Here is a 19380-nt window from a genome sequence, read left to right on the forward strand (position 1 = left end):
CGCCTCATTGTTCTTGAGGCTCAGAAGTCCGAGATCAGGGATGGGGGGTTGCATCTGGTGGAGCCTCCCACATGCATCACCCTGTTCCAGAAGGACACACTCAAGAGAGCAGGATGTCTGCTACATGTTTATAACGGGATCCAGCCCCTTAGATAACAACGTTTCTTTGTTTATGTGGAGAACCACCCCTAGTCACCCCTGAAGTCCCATATCTGAGCATTGAGGGACAGGTCATTCGTAACAAAGTCCAGCTCCACTTCCTCCTTTTCAAAATCTGCCCGGAGCTCTGTGCTCACAGCTACTGCCTCCTTCCTCAAATCCCAATCAAAAGCGCGCCCCACAATGCTGCTGGAACGTTCTCGTCTGCCTTGCATGCCTGAAGGGTTTATTTGCAGCCGTTGCTAAGGAAGCCTAAAATCCTGCAGGGTAGGGCAGATCAAAAGTAGGTGCTCGGAAAGCTAGAAGGCATGTGTGGAGACACAGATGCAGCCAAGAATGAAGGGAAAAAATGCAGACTATAAAGGGCTGTGGTACCTGTGCCAGGAATCCGGCATCAGCCACAAAGCCAGAATGATATGCTGCTCACCACATTCATAGTCACTGCAGAGCAGGAGGTGGACTATCCCTGGGAGGAGTTCCATTTCTACCACTTCTCCATGCTCATTAAACTGCCTGGCAAGCCAGGTAGACCAGATGGCCCTTCTTGGAAGAAAATGGAACTGATTTAGAGACTGTGTGGTGGGTGTTTTTTTTATTTATTTATTTTTTGAGCTTCTGGGTTTGTAACTGAGTAGGGAAGCTGAATGGACACTCCCAGAGGGACCCAGCTACACAACTCACAGTCCCCTAAAACAGGCCAGAATGGGATACTTGAGCTCAGTGCACAGGGGTCCCTGATGCCATTGGTGGCATCTCCAGCCTCCCACCACAGACCTCTCACTAGCTCCTCCTCTCTTACCAAAATCAGAACCAAATTCTGAGAATTTGCAACTCGCCTGTCCCAGGGACTGATGACATCTCACAGCCATGCCCTTCCAGAGGCATCTGTGAGTCAGCAAGGGCAGAGGCCAGTCTAGAATGCCCGGGCCTCCAGAAGACAAGGACCCAGATGACTCACTCATCACTGACCCCGGTCCAAGCATGGATGCTGCCTTCTAGCAGGAAGTTCACTGGGGGCAGGAAGGAGCCCCACGGCAACTGTGGTGTAGAGACAAAACCAGAGATAACAACAAGGGTTTCATCTGCTTCCCTTCCAGGACAGGCTACCCCACATGCCACTCTGCCTGGCATGTTGACTGGTTCATAAGAGTCTCAGTATCCTAGGAGGAGCAAGTGCAGCCTGGTGGGGGCAGGAAAGATGTAGCTCAAATGGTGGGGGCAGGAAAGATGTAGCTCAAATGGCTAGAGAGACTACAGTCTTGGAGCGTCCCTACTTCCCACATGCAGGTCCACCCTAGCCATTCCTGCAGCACAGACAGGGACTCCAGGCATCCAGTGAACATGTTTGGCTGATGCAGACTCACTTAGTAAGGGGGTCTGGGCTGAATGTCTCTAGACACAGTATGCTGTCTTTCCCTTGAGGCGAAAACCATCATCCCGGCTTCCACATGGCTCTCCTGGCCCAGTTCTGTTCTGGTATTGCTACCCCTATAACATGGCCTTTTCTACTCCCTGTATGTCCCACAGGTGTTTACCTAGCTGTTTTTACAGCACTGTGGGCTGGCCTATTCTTTGTGTGTGCGCGGGTGTGTGTGTGTGTGTGTGTGTGTATGTGTGTGTGTGTGTGTGTGTGTGTGTGTGTGTGTGTGTGTGTGCAGACCCAGACACGAGTGCATGACACCCAGCAGCCAACCTCAAGTACTGTTCCTCGGGAGCTAGGCACCTTAGTTTTTTGAGACAGTGTATCTCGGGGACCCCCTGGGTTTATCAAGTGCTAAGCTAGGCAGGTTGGCCAGAGAACCCCATGAATCTGCTCATTTCTGGGCCCCGCCCAAGTGCTGGGATTTCAAGTATGCACCACCATGCCTGGCTTTTTAGTGTATATTCTAAGACTCGAACTCAGGTCTCCCATGTCCTCTTTTCTGTGTGCTAATTTTAGTGTGCACTTCCTGTGGAGTCTCCCCTGAGGACAGGGATGGTACCCGCCTACTTCTGTGTCCCTTCAGCTTCCTAGAAACTTAATAAATATTTATCGACCAGCTTATTATTATTATTTTCTCCTTCATAACAGAAACCAGGCCTGTTTGTTTACTTGGTCAATGTTTAGCCTGCCGTGGGAGCTAATTTGGGTTTCAAAAATACACTGAAGAGAGGAGGTTCTTCCATTTTTTTTTTTTTTTTTGTGCTAAGTACTTCTGTAGCCTTTGAAATTTCACAGTATCTGTGGGCTCGTGTATTGTTCATAATAAAAAGGACCTCAGTTCTATTGGTCATAGGAGTGACGGTTGAGGGGGAGATGATGAGCTTCTGGGGCTGAGGTATTTACCAAGTCTCTGGGCCTTCCAAAAGGACGTCCCAGCCCTGTCCCTTTCGTAAGTGTATTTAAGAAGACGATAGAAACCTGGGAGCCTACGTTAGGAATTTCCTGTGGGCTTTAATGGGGGTTGTTTTTTAACTGCTTGGAGTCCTTGCAGTATTATTTCAGCTGTGAACCAAATTTAGTTTTGAGACACCCTTCATCCCTGCCCCTCGGCCCTAGAAAATCATTCACTGTACTTTGTCCCCGGATCCTTACCTAAGCCAGGGGGTCTGCTGTGTGTCTCTTGGTACCCAAGGGAGAGAAGGCCACACCCTTCTACCCCCTAAAGTAGTAAAACCTCTTGTTTTCCTAAATATTAAGGTTTTTTTTCCCAAAGGAAGGATATTTTGGGGTTTAGAATTCCTTTTTCAAGTCTTTCATGGTTCTCTGGGTCTGGAACCCAACCTTCACAGTATCCCATGGGTCAGTTTAGTAACTAAACAAACCACCTCAAGCCAGTGTGGTTGCTGCGTAGTGTGGAGACAGACCTCCTCACAAAATCTTTGCCATTGGTTGTGTTCCGGGTCCAGAGGCCAGCCTGACTATTCCACGTCTCCGGGAATGCTGGATTTAGACTTGCATGGGGTGAAATTCTGGAGGTAACAGCCAGATCCACCAGCATCCCCGGGCTCTCAGTTCTGCCTTGGGTGCTGTAGGTGTGGAGATACAAAGGCTGGCCTGTCCAGAGCCGGGTGTACTGCAGCCCTCAAGTGCATCCAGAGCTGGCCCTGAGCCAGGCATCCCTGTGTCCTCCACTGCTCTCCCGAACTTGTACCCAGAGGAGCTTCTAGCATCCAAAAGAATCCAGGCATCTCTCCCAACAGGACCTTGGGTCGGTTTCTTGGCCACTCTGTGTCTCCTGGTTGTGATACTTCCTTGTGGTAGAAAGCGGTTGGTGTTTCTAGTGGGATCTACGGGCAGGTGATGGGGATTCTCCGTCCTATGTATTTAGTACATTAGTCCTGGGCTAGCCTGCCACATTCTAGCCATTGCTCTCTTGTTAGGACAAGAATGCACTCAGCCTTGTAGGTGGAACGTAGCAACCTGACCTGGTGTGCTAGGAGGGTGGTATTAGCTTGGAGGGGGCAGTACCACCTTCAGCCTTGGGGGGGCAGTACCACCTTCAGCCTTGGGGGTGCAGTACCACCTTCAGCCTAGGGGGTGCAGTACCACCTTCAGCCTGGGGGTGCAGTACTACCTTCAGCCTTGGGTTCAGCCTAGGGGGTGCAGTACCACCTTCAGCCTTGGGGATGCAGTACCACCTTCAGCCTAGGGGGTGCAGTACCACCTTCAGCCTTGGGTTCAGCCTAGAGGGTGCAGTACCACCTTTAGCCTAGGGGGTGCAGCACCACCTTCAGCCTGGGGGGGCAGTACCACCTTCAGCCTGGGGGGGCAGCACCCACCCGAGAACAGCAATGCCACCTTCAGCTTCAGCCCGGGGGCGGGCCTTGTTCAGCAGGGGAACTCTTCAGTAGAGGAGGAGACCAGTTTTGAACCACTGAATCCCCAAGGTCTGATGTGGCCCGTGGAAGACAAGCATCTTTGCTTTCACCCCGAATCCCCAGCATGCGGCACAGCTGGTCCTGGTGGAGATCACAAAACCGCCAAACGAGGGAATGAGAGCCGCAAACAGGCTTTGCTTCCTTGGTTCGTTCGGTGGTTTTTCGTTTGTTTTGTTTTGCTGTTGAGACAGGGTCTCACTAGGTAGCCCTGGCTGTCCTGGAACTCACTCTGTAGCCCAGGCTGGCCTCAAACGCAGCGATCCACCTGCCTCTGCCTTCCAAGTGCTGGGATGAAAGGCGTGTACGACCACGCCCAGCTCGCAAACAGGCTTTTGAAGCCAATAAAATGGTGTGCAAAATGTGCGCGGGTGTTTCATGTGGTACACAGCGGTTTGCTGGGTACAAGCCCAGAGGACCCATCGGATCTCTCCAAGGGGACCGTGACCTAAAGGGACATTTGTGAGACTTGCCTGTCCACGGCTGCTGTTTATGCGGCAAACATTTCAGTGCAGTGCTGAGTGAACACAAACCACTTCCTGTGCGAGGAGTCCACCAGCCCTGTGGACACCAATGCCCTGGAAGCAGGCGCCTGTGTCCCTGAGAGACCCAGCCGCAAATGCAGGGGCCACATTCAGCCCCGGAACAAGAAATGGCCTGAGTCCTGGTCCTTGGACTCACTCTTAGGACGAGCGGGCAAAAATAGGGCAGGGACTGGATATGCCTCCCCACAGTTCAAAGTGTTTCTAGGTGACTCCCCCAGAAAAGCTGAAGAGCAGAGGAATCTAGGGGGAAGAGGAGTCTATCAGCTTAGCCAGCTGCTGGGGACGCTCAGGCCTTGCTTCCTGATGTTTCCAGAAGACAGCAAGCACCCCCTGCAGACAGAAGAGCTGAGTGAGTCACCTGGGTGGCTGAGTAGGAAGCCCAAGGTCAGAGTCAAATTCAGGCAGTGCAGTCAGACTCACCTTGCAGCTGCGAGGTCTAGCTCAGCCACCCCCCATGGCTGGGTAAAGTCTGGGACGGAAAGGCGTGGAGAGCGTCACTATAGCTCACTCCTGCCGGTTTCCTGGCACCGCCTTGGCTGTCCTGGGCTGTTCTGTCCCAATGAGAGCAGCGACAGCCTGCGGGAAGGGCCATTGGGCAGGGGAGGGAGCAGAACCCCACGAGGTCATGTCTGGAGCAGAAACACCGTCCTGAGCCCGGATAAATCCCGCGGTGGAATCTCTGAGGAGCCCTTGGTAGCCCCCTGCAGCCTCCTCAAAGCTGAGGACTCACCAGAGAGCCTGTTAAATCCAAGCGCCCTGGTCCGCTCCCCCACAGAGTCTATTTGGCAAAGTTCTGGTCGTGTTTTTACGGGTTCTGCCAAGGGCGCCTGGCGATGGAGAGACCACACTCCATTGGATTGCTGTTTTCCGAGGGGCCAGGGCACAGGGCTCCATCGCGCCCCCTTGTGGCAAGTCACGGGAAGCCTGGGAAAGGAAAGCGAGTGGGACGCAGCCCCACCCACCCACTCCCACCTCGCCGAGTCTGAGTTTTACAAATCCAAGTTCTGCGACTCAACAAAGACCATCTAATACAAAGAAGTGTACATGTGGATAAAAAGGCGGGCCCAGCTCGCTACTGAGAGCGGGTGCTGCTGAGGCAGGGGAGAGGCGCCACTGAGAAGCCACAAAGGCCTCCTGTGAGCAGAACTCCAAATCACGAGCTGAGTGAACAGAGCTGAGGGCCGGCCTGTCTCGGGGCAGCTTGGGGGCCACTCCTTTTTGGCAGCCTGGGCCTGGCGGGACTGTCGTGGGGGCTGTCTGCAGCTGCCGGAGGCTGGCCGCTCATCTTCCACGGATACCCTCCGGTGACCTCGCCTGGAGAGTCTTCCCAGTCCTGTCTGATGCACCTGCCTGTTCGTCCCGTCCACCAGGAGCCTCGGCACAGTTACCGCGGCCTCTAAAAGCCGGCCTCGGGATAACCACACGCCCTCCTGCAGTTTGGTGTGGACAACGGGGTCTTAAAGAGCGCACAGAGCCTCTGGACCGATCTGAGCTTGGACTCTGTCCCTTATCACCGTGGAGGGGAAGGACCCGGGGAGAGTTCACCTCTCGGAGCCTTGGTTTCCTTGTGTGTGCCATGAAACCGATTCTGGAACTTTAGAGAAGCGCCCAAGGCGGTAGTGGTCGGCGGCGTGCAGCTCCCAGCATGGAAGCATGAAGCTCCTGGTGCCTGGCACGGACTCACTGGCTGGGTGTTAGCGGGTCATTTAACCCTTCCCGTGGTTCTGATGGAGCACGAGTGTGCAGCCCATGTTTGTGACTCTTCCGGTTCCAGGGCAGAAGGTCTGAAGTCAGGTGTGGGCAGGACTGCTCCTTCTGAAAGCCCTGCGCTACTTTTCAGCTTCCAGAACTGACGGCGATCCGCGGCGATCTCTGCTTGTGGCTGTGTTACCCCAATCTCTACAACTCAACCCACACCCCGGAGCTGATGAGGCCATGACCCCCCCCCCCAACCTCCCAGTCACGAGGACATGGGGCATCTTCACTGTGGAGTGGCAGGTTTCCTCAGCCTTGGACTAAAAGTCTTCCTAAATGGTTGTGTCTTCCAGGGTGTTCAGACTTGCACCTCTTAGATATGCTGACCCCGACTGAGAGGAAACGGCAAGGCTACATCCATGAACTCATTGTCACAGAGGAGAACTACGTGAACGACCTGCAGTTGGTCACAGAGGTACCAGCAGGCCTGGAAGCCTGGGGGGTGACAGGGGGTGGCCCCGCAGTGTGTGGGGGTGGAGGCTTATGTCCTGACTCTGAGCCTGGGGCAGTCTCTGGTGTATGAGGGATATCTGAATAGCAAATGACACAGGGGTCTTACCCGGGAGGAGAGATGGTCACATTTTTTCCCCATAGGGCCACCCTGTGAGTCAGAGAGGCAGCTGGCACCCAGGGCCAAGGCCAAGAGCACACAGGTCCCAAACTAATGACTAATGGCGTGCTTGTGTGGCCTGTGCCTTGGGACTCTTGGCTCCAATTAGAGATGTTGCGGGGTCAGCCACCAATTGAATGCTGCCCTCAAGTCACATGACATCCCTGACCCTGAGCACAGAAGTTGGCTGCAAGTCTCTTGAGTTATTTCTAGTGCCCCCATAAACTCCTGAGAAAATCTGCCACTATGGCTGAGCATGAAGGTATGTTCTCTCATGGCTCCACGGGACTGCTGGCCTGAGATGGCTACCCTTGTGGGTAGCCAGCGAAGGCCTTGGCGCTCTGTCTAAAAGGATGGGGTGATGGAGTTTGTAATAAAAACTGCTAAAAGAAGGTGGCTTTTTACCCATGCACAGTGAGAGTCACCACGTCAGGAAGTGGGCTTGCCAGGAAGTAGCTTTGTGGAGCTGGACCTGAGGGTCACCTTCACTGTGAAAAGTCCTGTCATAGCTTGTAAGCCTGTACCCCTAGCAAGCGGCATGAATCTGTGGATGTCCATCCACACATCCCGGAGGGATAGTGTTCAGCTGCTTGATGCGATTGGAGTTTTGGGCTAAAATGCTAACCCACAAGGGTTTCCCAATTGTGTTGTCTCAAGACATCTGCCTGCTGTTAAGTATGTGGTCAGTGTGCAGGTATGAGTGTCACCCACTTAGATGTGGCATCCTGTGTGGACATTACCCAGTTCACCATCAGATTAATGACTCATGCAGAATAAGGCTCCCGAGGGTCCAGACAAACTGTCCGTGTCCAAAGACCTTTCCGAGGAGCCTCTGCCCCAGGTACTAAGCACTGCCTGGTGGGTAGGGGCTCGATCGCATGGAGTCCACACCGAGATCTGTGATTACCTATGAGCTATGCGCCCACCCACCCAGAGCCTGGGAAGGGCTGTTTCTTAGAGGACAGAGCCCAGGAAGAGAATGGCATCGTCCTCTCAATACCACCCGCTTCAAGCCCGTGCTAGCCTTGAGCATGCCCATGGCTTGTCTGGGTGTAAACAGGGGGTCACACATCTCCACAGGCACCCTCAAACTCCCATGTCCTGCTGGGCCCCTTCCTCACAGCGGGCAGGTGAGGCCGCACCACGGCAGCATGCCGGTCCAGGAGCCTGCTGGCTTCCTGTTGGTGGAGCTAAGTTTCCTCTTCCTCCTCCTCCTCCGGGCTCCCCTGGTTAAACACTTGTCCCCCCAGGAGAAGGTGCAGTCTGAGTCCGCTCCCTCATGCTAAACAAACCTGAGTGTGCAGGTGTGTGTGTGTGTGTGCGCGTGCGTGCATGTGTACACGTGTGTGTATGTACACGTGTGTGTGTACACGTGTGTGTATGTGTGTGTACACATGTGTGTGTACACGTGTGTGTGTACGTGTGTGCGTGCGTGTGTGTACACGTGTGTGTACGTGTGTGTACGTGCGTGCGTGCGTGTGTGTGTGTGTGTACACGTGTGTGTGTGTGTACATGTGTGTGTGTATGTACAGTGTGTGTGCTGACCTAACCGTTTGCTTTCTGAACGGCTTCGTTTTATACACCTGTAGATCTTTCAGAAACCGCTGATGGAGTCTGAGCTGCTGACAGAGAAAGAGGTTGCTATGATTTTTGTTAACTGGAAGGAGCTGATTATGTGTAATATCAAATTGCTGAAGTAAGCCTTTCCCTCTCTACCCTCCATGGCATGTGCACCAGCGTCTCTGTGTGGTCCGTCTGTCCCTCACGCATGCCACCCTGTGTCTCTTTCTGCCCCCACCCCACCCCAGCTCGTTGCCTCTCAAAGTGCCGTCACCTCTCTGTGCTCTCTTTCCTTCTGGAAATACACTAGGGGTTCCTCACAACGGGGAGGGACTGCCTCTGCGGACGGACGGACGGACGGTTCCTGCCCTGACTATGGTTGCAGAATTTCCTGAGCTGAGAAAGTTCTGGCTCCTGGTCATTGGCTGGCTCTATCCTTGGGGGTGGAGCAGTTCTAGCTCCAGGGCCTAACCTTGGACCTGGATTCCCAGCATTGATTGTCCCTTGAAGCTCTGGGCTGCAGATGGCGTGTGGAATGGTACCCACCAAACACAAGAAGTACCTCAGGAGGGTCCCTGCGGCTGTCTGAGGTCACTCATACTTTATACCTGTGTAGTGTGCCGAGACTGCTGCAGGGCCAGAGCTAAGGGACCTGGGTTCAGACCTCACCTCTTTGGGCCTCAGTTTCCCCATCTACACACTTAGAGGATTGAATCAGACCATAAAGATTCCCTCAATTCTTTTTTGTTTGTTTGTTTTGTTTGTTTTTTCAAGACAGGGTTTCTCTGTGTAGTTTTGGTGCCTGTCTTGGATCTTGCTCTGTAGACCAGGCTGGCCTCGAACTCACAGAGATCCACCTGCCTCTGCCTCCCAAGTGCTGGGATTAAAGGCGTGCACCACCACCGCCCGGCAGATTCCCTCAATTCTTTAAAAACAAAATCAAAACCATCAGAACCCCAAATCTATGTCACAAGGCCTTATGCATGACGTCACTTACTAGAGAGCAGCCTAAGTTCTGGTCCCCAGGGCGCAGGACATGGCGGTTGGGAGCAAGAGCCTCCCTCTCCATGACTGAGCACTCCAGACAGTTTCCCAGATGTCCCTGTTCACTCCTGGTCGCTGTGGTGGGGTCACCAGGAAGCCCCTGTGTAAAGCGGCTTCAGGTCCCTGGGTCTGAGCAGGAGTGACTGGGGAGATGAAGCCAGGAGGCGTAGAGAAGTGAGCGTGAAGGAGTAAGCGAGGCGTCGGCTCCCTCCACACCGAGGCTCACGCGGGGGAAGCTTTGAGAGGACAGGTGGGCTGGCCGACCCTTGGGCTCATCTCACTGTTATCCTCTGGCTGCATTGCCTTTGGCTGGGTGGCTTTACGGTCAGTCTCTGGGCCGCTGTGTCCGCATCTGTAAAATAGCAGTTTTATTACCCTTTTCTGCGGCTACAACAAAAAAACCCTGAGGCTATCTTCTCCCCGAATGAAGAAAAAAAATGTTTATTTAGCACACCAGCCTTTAGGTGAAGGCCTCACAGCAGATAAGGAAGGGGTCATGTGGCCGGCCAGGGGGGTCTGACGTTCTTTGCTTGCTTTCTTTCTTTCTTTCTTTCTTTCTTTCTTTCTTTCTTTCTTTCTTTCTTTCTTTCTTTCTTTCTTTCTTCTCTCTCTCTCTCTCTCTCTCTCTCTCTCTCTCTCTCTCTCTCTCTTTCTTTCTCTCTCTTTTTCTTATGTATACAGTGTTCTACCTAAATGTATTCATGCACACCAGAAGAGGGCACCAGATCTCACTACAGATGGTTGTGAGCCACCATGTGGGTGCTGGGAATTGAACTCAGGACCTCTGGAAGAGCAGCCAGTGCTCTTAATCTCTGAGCCATCTCTCCAGCCCCGTGGCTCGTTCTTTTGGAACAGCTTTCTGTAAAAGGAATTAACCAGGGTCCTAAGAGACCCTTCAAAGGACGCTCCGCATGGTCCAGAGTGATGCACAGCATCCATACTTTTGGTCTTGAATGAATGAATCTATTAAGTATATAGCAAGCCAAGGTAAATGAATAAAGAGCCAGAGGCAGGTAGATACTTAGAAAGGAGAGATGGGGGGGGAGCAAAACCCCACGAAAGCAGGTGCTCACGATATCTTAGCAGAAAACAGCTGAGGAAGCCCTGTTGAGGCCAGCTGGAGTTCTGGATACTGCCTAGAGCCAAGTGTCCCCTCTGGTGAGACTTCCAAGAACAAACAACAGAGAGAGCTGACATCATCAACTCGGACTCCCACAGCATCCAGGAAAACTGACCGGGGACGCCGAGGTGGCAGCTGGAGTTCCCCTCCCGCGGCAGGCACTTTCAGACCTCGGGATGAACAGTGGTGACCTCTGTGGGAGGTGGTTCACCTCCTGGCTGTCCTCAAGGGCACTGTTTACTCTGGGCTGTTTGGCTCTTCTCTTCCCTCCCAGCCACAGAGTTAGGGGGCCAGGCACACCCCGAGACAAGAGGTCTTGAGGAAGACTTTGAGACGAACATACCTGGGTCTGAAATGGGGGAGCCAACCTTGTTTTCAGGTCAACTTCTCAGGGAGTTTACACAGGACAATTTATCAATATAACGCACATTACAAACAGTAGTGCACCTGATGATCCAACTGCCTATGAAAGGCTCCGCCTCCCCAATATTATCCCAAGCTCCCCGGACTGGGTCTTTGTGGCAGTGCTCAAACCACGCCCAGGTCGTACAACAATGCCTATGCCTTCATATTCCAGAGGCCTTCACACCACATGCTCCTGGCTCACACTCAGTACAGAGAGTGGGTCCTGAGCCCAGGGGAGAGGCTGGGTAGTCACCGCATTTGGAGGGAGGCTGCCTGCCTGCCACCTGGGAATAACGGCTCTTTCTCCCCAAACCTACGAGCATTGCACACGAAGGATTGGATGGTTTGAAAATAGACATCAGCATTGTCTGTTAAAGACATACGTGGACCTAGAATACCAGAGCTGGGGGACAGAGACCGAGAGTCCCTGGGACTCTCTGATGTGCCAGTCTGGCTGAATCAGGGAGCTTCAGTGAGAGGCCTTGTCCCAAGAAACAAGCTGGAGAGAGGTCGAGGAGGACACTCAGGGCGTCTGGCCCTCACGCGCGTGTGCTGAGACTCGGTGAGGGCGTTCCACGAGTTCTGCCTTCCCTCGTGGGAAGAGTGTCCAGAGTCACAAGTCCTTTGTTTTCCCTTTAACCTGGTTCACGGCAGCTGACTCAGGCAGGTGACTCTCTTAGTCATGACCAAGGCATCTGGGGAGGAAAGGGCTTATTTGACTTATACTTCAGCATCGCTGTTCATCACTGAAGGAAGTCAGGACAGGAACTCAAGCAGGGCAGGAACCCGGAGGCAGGAGCTGATGCAGAGGCCATGGAGGGGTGCTGCTTACTGGCTTGCTCCTCATGGCTTGTTCAGCCAGCTTTCTTATAGAACCCAGGACCACCAGCCCAGGGACGGCACCCACCACCCACCATGGGCTGGGCCCTCCCCAATCAATCACTAATAAAGAAAATGGCCTACAGCCCAATGATAACATGGAGACAGTTTCTTAATTGAGGCCCCCTCCTCTCAGGTGACTTCAGCTTGTGTCAAGTTGACATATTGTTGTCCTCCAGAATCTGATGATAGACCGTGTTGCTGAAGACCACATATATCTGAGTCACAGGACAGAGAAATCAAGTTGGTACCGATCTATCCCTGCTGGCTAGCTTTCAGAGTGCCAGAAGGTTCTATGTAACAGAATTGGGGAGAAGAGTAAGCAACAGTCTTACCCAGCCTTGAACCCTGTGAGCCATGATAATGACTGGCCTGGAAAAGAACGTGTTCAGTGTGTGGGAAGCATTAATAGATGCTAGGACACCGACTGTCCCTGTCCACTCAGTCTGTGGACATCCAGTGGAGCCACGGATGTCTTGTCAGCCGTTAGTGAACGCTCTGTGAATTGCATGTTCTTAGCTGACCACTCCCACTGTGGCCCAAGGCCTCTCGTGTGCAGATCTTTCTATGAGGTAGCTGCTCACCAGAGGGCCTAGTACTTACTCTCGGGGCTGTGGTTAGGACAAGTGGCTCACTGGATCACCCTCTACTTCACATGTCTGTCCTATGCAGTAGAACATTCTAGAAAGAGACTCTCAATTGAGCCTCGTAGGTGGTAAGCCAGGCCATGATTTCAAGCTGGTTTCTTGGTTAGACAGCTTGATTCTATCAGGACGACAGACTAGATTATCAGGACCCGGGCATTGACAGCACCCTGAGACGGTGACTGTGAACACAGCTTTGCCTCCCAGACCCAACTTTTCTCATCTTCCCCCATCATTTAAGGAGGAGGAAGAGGGGGAAAGCCCTTGTATAATCCTCCCAGAAAAGCTGCTTTCGAGGAAACTATGGACTGAGGGGGTCTTAGCAGTTCGTGACATGGTTGTTCGTTTCTCAACCTCCAAAGTTACCAGTGGCTAATGCTTGAGCAGTTCTTCAGGGATGCTCCACACCACCCCTCCAGAGTCCCTTGGACCATCCTGAGGACACAGAGCTGCTGTTCCCACACCCTGGGTGGCCACTGCCGACCTGCCCCATGGGCGCATGGGCTAGAAGGGAGATTGCTGATCACTTATGTGACCTGTTGTCTCCCAAGTCCCCTTGGCTGGAAGACAAGGAAAATTTCTTCAACTGGAAAAAAAAAATGTGAGAGAAAGAAAAGCAAATGGCCTGATGTTTTAAAGTTGGAGACGTGGATTGTGGAACCTCTTTGGGATTGCTTAGCCTTACCCACACCTCATGGTTTCTCCAGTGTGACCATGAAAGTACTCACAAGAATTCACAGGGACACCTCCCAGCCTTGTGTTGAAATCATGTACACCATCGTCCACCCACCCACCCACCCACCCACCCATCCACCCCCGTCATCACTAGGGCTGTTGAACACTCAGCCTCACATGTGGTCTCGGCCCAGCTGTATATTGTTATCCTTGCCACGTAGAAGTTGAGCGTCTTCCATGTGCTGCTAAGCTGCACACTTCAGGGTTGGAAGGAAGGGTGCCCCGTCCGGCTGCCGTGGCCCTGAACACTGCACGCAGAGGGTAGACCCAGAACAGACACTCCCCTGTCCCTTCAGCAGCTTTTCCCAGCTTTCAGGATAGAAACTGTTTGTGCTCATTTTATTTTTCATGATTGTTTACCTAATCAGCTTAATTAGACACATCAACGGAGCCATGGGCAGGAGAAGAACTTCCCATGGTCATTTTTATCCAACTTTGGGAAACTTTGAGAAACACGATGAGGTTTTGTTCGTGGCGATGGAAAGTTAGTCTCTCCTCCCCCTTGTGACGTTAACTTCCCTCAGAAGATGAGGGTCCCAGGAATGGGCACACTGCTCAGACTGAGCCAGCCTTGGACTTTCACGGTAGATAATGCATGCTGAGGGACGGCAACATGGGGCCTTCTCTGAGTTGTTAAAGAAAGGAGACAGATGTAGCAAGCAGCTACATCTACAGCTGAAGAAAGCCGCCCAGGCGATCTCTCTCTGTCATACTAGACTCATGTCTTTCTCTGTCCCTCGTCTCCCCAATAGATGCTTTAGTGGCGCTCGGGTCTGTGACCCTCACATCCATTCCATTTCTCTGCAGCCTGGCAGTGTGGGGGTGTTGCCAGACAGAGTGAAGGCAGGCAACTCACCTTCCATGTTCCCATGCAGGGCGCTGAGAGTCCGCAAGAAGATGTCAGGAGAGAAGATGCCCGTGAAGATGATCGGTGACATCCTGAGCGCCCAGCTGCCACACATGCAGCCCTACATCCGCTTCTGCAGCTGCCAGCTCAATGGGGCTGCCCTCATCCAGCAGAAGACTGATGGGGCTCCGGACTTCAAGGAGTTCGTCAAAGTAAGGAGGCCAGGGCTGCCGTCTTGATGTGTTAGGGGTTCATCAAAAGTCTGAAAGCATCTTTCCAGTAAAGGCCGCTGGGGATGCATGGAAGTCTTGAGTGGTGGTATGCTTGCTTGCACAGGAGAGCTGGACAGAGAGGTTTGGAAGCTTTGAAATCGCTTCTGGGATATGCTTTCTCCAGGTGTCCGTGGTATTTTGAGAGGCGTGTCTAACGCCTTCATTTCATTTTCTTGGCCCGTGTAGACGGGGGCCCTTAAGTTAGCATCAGTATTCCCAGTTCTCTGCACAGAGGGAACACCCAGGGTCCCCATGGCCCCTGCACCCCGGTTGTGGCTTGCTTCCTGTTACTGTGATAGAACACTCTGATCGAAGGGGAAGGAAAGAGTTTATTTGGCTTATAGGTTATAGTCCGTCGTCGTCGTCGTCGTCGTCGTCGTCGTCATCGAGGGGAACCAGGGCGGGAGCTCTGGAGGCAGAGGCTGAAGGTCTTAGGGAACGCAGCTCACTGGCTTGCTCTGTGGCTCCGGTTCAGCCGCTTTCCTTACACAGCCCAGGCCCACCTTCTGAGGGACTGTGCCATCCAGAGTGCAGTAAGCCCTTCGACACCGATTAGCAATTAAAAAATGTCCCACAGGCCGATCTGATCGAGACAGTTCCTCAGCTGAGGTTTCCTTTGTCCGTGTGTGCCAAGCTCAGCCATCCAAACTCCTTTCCAGTGGGAAGTCACGATGGGCTTGAGCTCTGGGCAGCCCGTGGGACTCAGTTTGACATGCCACAGCCCTGTTGTAGGGCTAGCAGGGTCTAGAGAGCCACATCCACCAGGGGACATTTGTGGAGCTGGTGGTGCCAAGGCTGCTAGAGGTCTCCGCCTTGGTGTTGCTCAGAGCGGGTCACTGCGGAGTCACAGCAGGTACTCAAACAAAATTTACCTCTCTCAGGAAAAAGAGAAAAAAAAAACAGGTATTTCCTGCTAAATAAGCAGCAAGTCTTTGTGCCCCAGGCTTTGGGGTGGGGGAGGCGGGGGGGGGGGGGGGTCATCCTCACCTCAGGAATCCTGCTCCCTGAATCGTCACAGTGAGGTACCGCTGTGCTGACGTCTTGATCAGAGCCTCCACATGCACAGTGTTCTCTGCTCTGCTCTGGTGTTTCTCTGCATCGAGTGCTTTGCTATGCGAGCCAGTGACTGAGGCATTCTGAGGAGAGCCGTGGTGGCAAAGAAGAGTGAGAAGTGAGCCGAGGCTGAGGCGAAGACGGAGGGTAGATGCCAGGGTGCCAGCACCACAGGCCGCTGTAACTTCAGCCCAGAGCTCAGCTTCCGGCTAAGGGCAGGATGAGTCCTTCCCTGTTCCAGCGTCAGGGCGGGGGCTTGCTGGCCCTCCCCTCCCGTCCTAACCGCTGCTGCTTCGCTTGATAGGAGTTTGGCCTCCTATGTTTCCAAACTGATGGTGAGCACAACTTGACACCAGGCCCAGGGGCTGATGGTTTGGGGTGCCAGAACCCCAGATGTCTGTGCCTAAAGCACCAAACTGGACCCCAGACATCTTTATTGCTGCAGGCGAGGTGCTCCTTTTTGTGGTAGAAGAAGGACTCTTGTCCACTGGAGGGGTTGCTAGAGTTGGCAAAGTGGTGGGAGATTGGGTGGCTGGAGGATGGTTCAGGGTAGAGCACTTGCTGGTCAAGCGTGAAGACCCGAGTGCCAGTCCCAGAAGGTAGGTGAGAACCAGATGCCCAGAGCTGCCCTCTGACCTCCATGTGCACCCCCCACACACACGTGTACACATGCATACACATACACAGGCACACATAAACACACAGGGACACACGCATGTGCACACACACATAACTAATAAATAAATGCCTTTTTTTTTTTTAAAAAAAAGCGGTAAGAGGAAAGACACCAAGAGCCACTGGTGAGGAGATACTGCAAGGACCACCCGAGACTGGAGTCTCAGTCCTCAGGTCTCGGCTCCGCCATCCAGCCCTGCCTGGAGCTCCTTGAGGCCCGCACAGGAGTTAGAAACACCCGAGAAACCAGATAATTACATCAGTCCTGGCTTCTCTGGCACTCAGTGGGATTTTCACTCTCATTGAGTAGTATTTGACCCTCCTGGACCCCTGGGATATCTCAAAGGTTTTCAGACATCTGGAAGAAATTCTGGAGCTAGAATCTCCTCTCGGGAAAGGTATACTGAGTCTGGAGGCAGGGTGTGGATAGGCCGCATCTGAAGGTCCCCATCTGTCTTAGTCAGGGTTTCTATTGCTGTAAAGAGACACAGTGACCACAGCAATCTTAGAAAGGAGAACATTTCATTGGGTGGCTGACAGTTTTAGAGGTTCAGTCCATTGTCGTCACGGTGCCACATGGTGGAGGCAGACGTGGTGCTGGAGAAGGAGCTGAGTCCTATATCTTGATCCGCAGGCAACAGGAAGCGAACTGTCTCACTGGGTGTGGCTTGAGCATAAATGAGACCTTAAAGCCCACCCCCACAGTGACACCAAAGCCCACCTCCACAGTGACACACTTCCTCCAACAAGGCCACACCTCCTAATAGTGCCGCTCCCTTTGGGGGCCATTTTCTTCCAAACCACCCCACCTTCCCATCTCTGCAAATGGTGTCAGCCTGGACCATGACAGCTGGACCACGCCTTACAACTCCAGGCTCCTCCGTTACTATCCAAACGGATGGGTAATGGGCAGGGAGTCCTAAATGACACGTGTAATGTAACTGATTGTGGATTTTTGCAGATTTCTAAAGCACATTTAAAAAAAAAAATCTCCTCTTTCAGAGACTGGCAATGGACCCTCGGTGCAAAGGGATGCCACTGTCCAGCTTTATCCTGAAACCTATGCAGCGTGTCACCAGATACCCACTGATCATTAAAAACGTAAGTACAGACACCTGTGCCTCTGCAGGCAGCGGGGGCTGAAGGCAGCCGGAGGGAGCAAGAAGTGGCCAGAGGCAGAAGTGGATTTCCCAACCAGTGCACCTGGGGGTTGTCATGTGGAAGTCATGTGCCCACAGGGTGCCGAAGCCATCTGCTTGGTACCTGGGAGGGAAAAGGTGGTTCTGGGTGGAAAAGACTAACAAAAAAACAGCCTTCAAATGGGTTCCAAGCCAGAGGACGAGAGTTCTGCCTTGATGCTTCCCAACGATGGCACGATGCCTCTGCAAGGAGTTTGGAGCAACAGAGAGAGAGAGAGAAACATGGTTCCTACCGCCTGTCTTGGGAAAAGCCATTTCCTGATGCTCCTCCCCAACCATACACCTGTTTTCCTCCTGGCCTTCAAGAAAGCCAGTTCCAGAGAAAGCAGAATTAGCGTTTCAGTGTCCACACCCAGAAATGAGCTGCAGACTCAGCTGCCCTCTGAGCCACAGGGCCAGAGGGGAAGGAAGCCTGGTTCCCCAGGGAGGTAGAAATTGCTTCCTTTATCTGAGAGCAGTATTCAGAAACCTAGCTGTGGGAACAGGTGTGCTCACGGTTCCTCTGGGACGTGGGTGCTCGCTCTCTCTCTCTCTCTCTCTCTCTCTCTCTCTCTCTCTCACACACACACACACACACACACACACACACAGACACACACACACACACACACACACACACACGCTCAAGCACACATGCCCATGAGGTACACTTTGTGCATTTGTTCAGGCTTCCCGTGTGTAACCCAGCTCCCTCCCACATAAGCCTCAGCCCAACCCAGCTCCATCCCACACCACACAGTAGCATATATTTCCCTGAGTTCATTCACCTGGGCAGTGTCTTCTCTCCTAGCCCTCTGTGTTCAATATGCACTGACGCTGGAAATAAGCCTTTGAAGTGGGTTTAACCAACAGGGAGAAAAGTGAAAATCAGGAACCAAGAGGCACAAACTTAAAAGGAAAACACACACTAGCATTACTAGGACACAGGTGCTGCTCTGCAGAGCATAAGAGGAAGACCCAAGAGCTGGCGCAATGGAACGGAGACCAGGGCAAGGATGATGACTGAGCTTTTCAAAGATTTATTTGTATTTGCTTTGTGAGGTTTTGCCCACATGCATAGCTGCGTATCACATGCACGCAGTACCTGCAGAGACCAGAAGAGGGCAGTGGACCCCCTGGAACTGGAGTCACCGTTATTTTTGTGAGTCGCCGTGTTGAGAGCTGAGAATTGAACCCAGGTCCTTTGGAAGAGCAGCCAGTGTTAAGCCACCTCCCCGGTCCCTAAGACTAAATGTTTTTATAATGGTGAGGGGGGAGGATTCTTAGCATGGCTCCAAAACAAGACTTTATGTGCGAAAAGTCTGATAAACGGCGCTGGTCCCCACGTGGAGAGGCCACGGTCACGACATGACCAGTGTTAGTTTTCAGGGCTTTATTAGGAGGGAAAGGGGGGGGGAGGGAGAGAGGAGAGCCAGGCCTGGAGAGAGAGATAGATGGTGGGGTGGGGGAGAGGGGAGCAGAGCAGAGAGAGAGGGTAGGGGTCTGTGTCCAGCTTTTTGAGGTGCATTGTGTGACCATGCATACGTAGTCCAGCGCACACTGATGACATAAGACACAAGACCCTGAACTGCGCATGTGCAGTCATGAAGCCGGAGTGAGGGCAGAATGCTAAGTGTGTGTTCACCAACGAGCCATCTTCTGGCCCCCAAACCTAGAGTCGTCACATTATAAAAGAAAACTTTAATCCAGGACACATGCTCAGTAAGGAAAGTCCTTAAATAAACATGGTAGATCTGTGCCGGGAAGCTATTAAAACTGTTTAATTTCTGTTGTGCACCCCAGCCTGGGGAGATATCCAGCCCGTCAAACAACCTGATAAAGGCAGTGCTGTTGCATTTAGCTGGGAAAGGTCTGCTCAGGGTAAAAAACCAAAACCAAAACCAAATCATATTTGGGGGCTGGGGAGATGGCTCAGCCAGAAAAGCTCTTGGGGCCTCAGTGTCCACGTAAAAAGCAGGACATGGTAGCATACACCAACTAGCACTGGGAGGCACTGGTCGGGGAGCCTAGCTGTTCTAAC

The 19380-nt window shown here is 52.8% G+C and overlaps 1 protein-coding gene across 7 annotated transcripts in view; it reads left to right on the forward strand.

Moving 5' to 3' along the window:
• Window positions 1–19380, forward strand: part of Itsn1 (intersectin 1) — a 188927-nt gene that overhangs the window by 156547 nt on the left and 13000 nt on the right. For 6 of the 7 annotated variants that reach the window (XM_076549204.1, XM_076549206.1, XM_076549207.1 and 3 more), the window contains 4 exons: window positions 6611–6732; window positions 8517–8623; window positions 14190–14373; window positions 17164–17262. In XM_076549204.1, the coding sequence (XP_076405319.1) occupies window positions 6611–6732; window positions 8517–8623; window positions 14190–14373; window positions 17164–17262 (512 nt within the window). Of the gene's footprint in view, window positions 1–6610; window positions 6733–8516; window positions 8624–14189; window positions 14374–17163; window positions 17263–19380 lie in introns of those variants that run through there. The other variant, XR_013043866.1, reaches the window with a different exon arrangement.

Source organism: Peromyscus maniculatus, chromosome 12 (assembly GCF_049852395.1).
Source record: "Peromyscus maniculatus bairdii isolate BWxNUB_F1_BW_parent chromosome 12, HU_Pman_BW_mat_3.1, whole genome shotgun sequence".
NCBI lineage: Eukaryota > Metazoa > Chordata > Mammalia > Rodentia > Cricetidae > Peromyscus > Peromyscus maniculatus.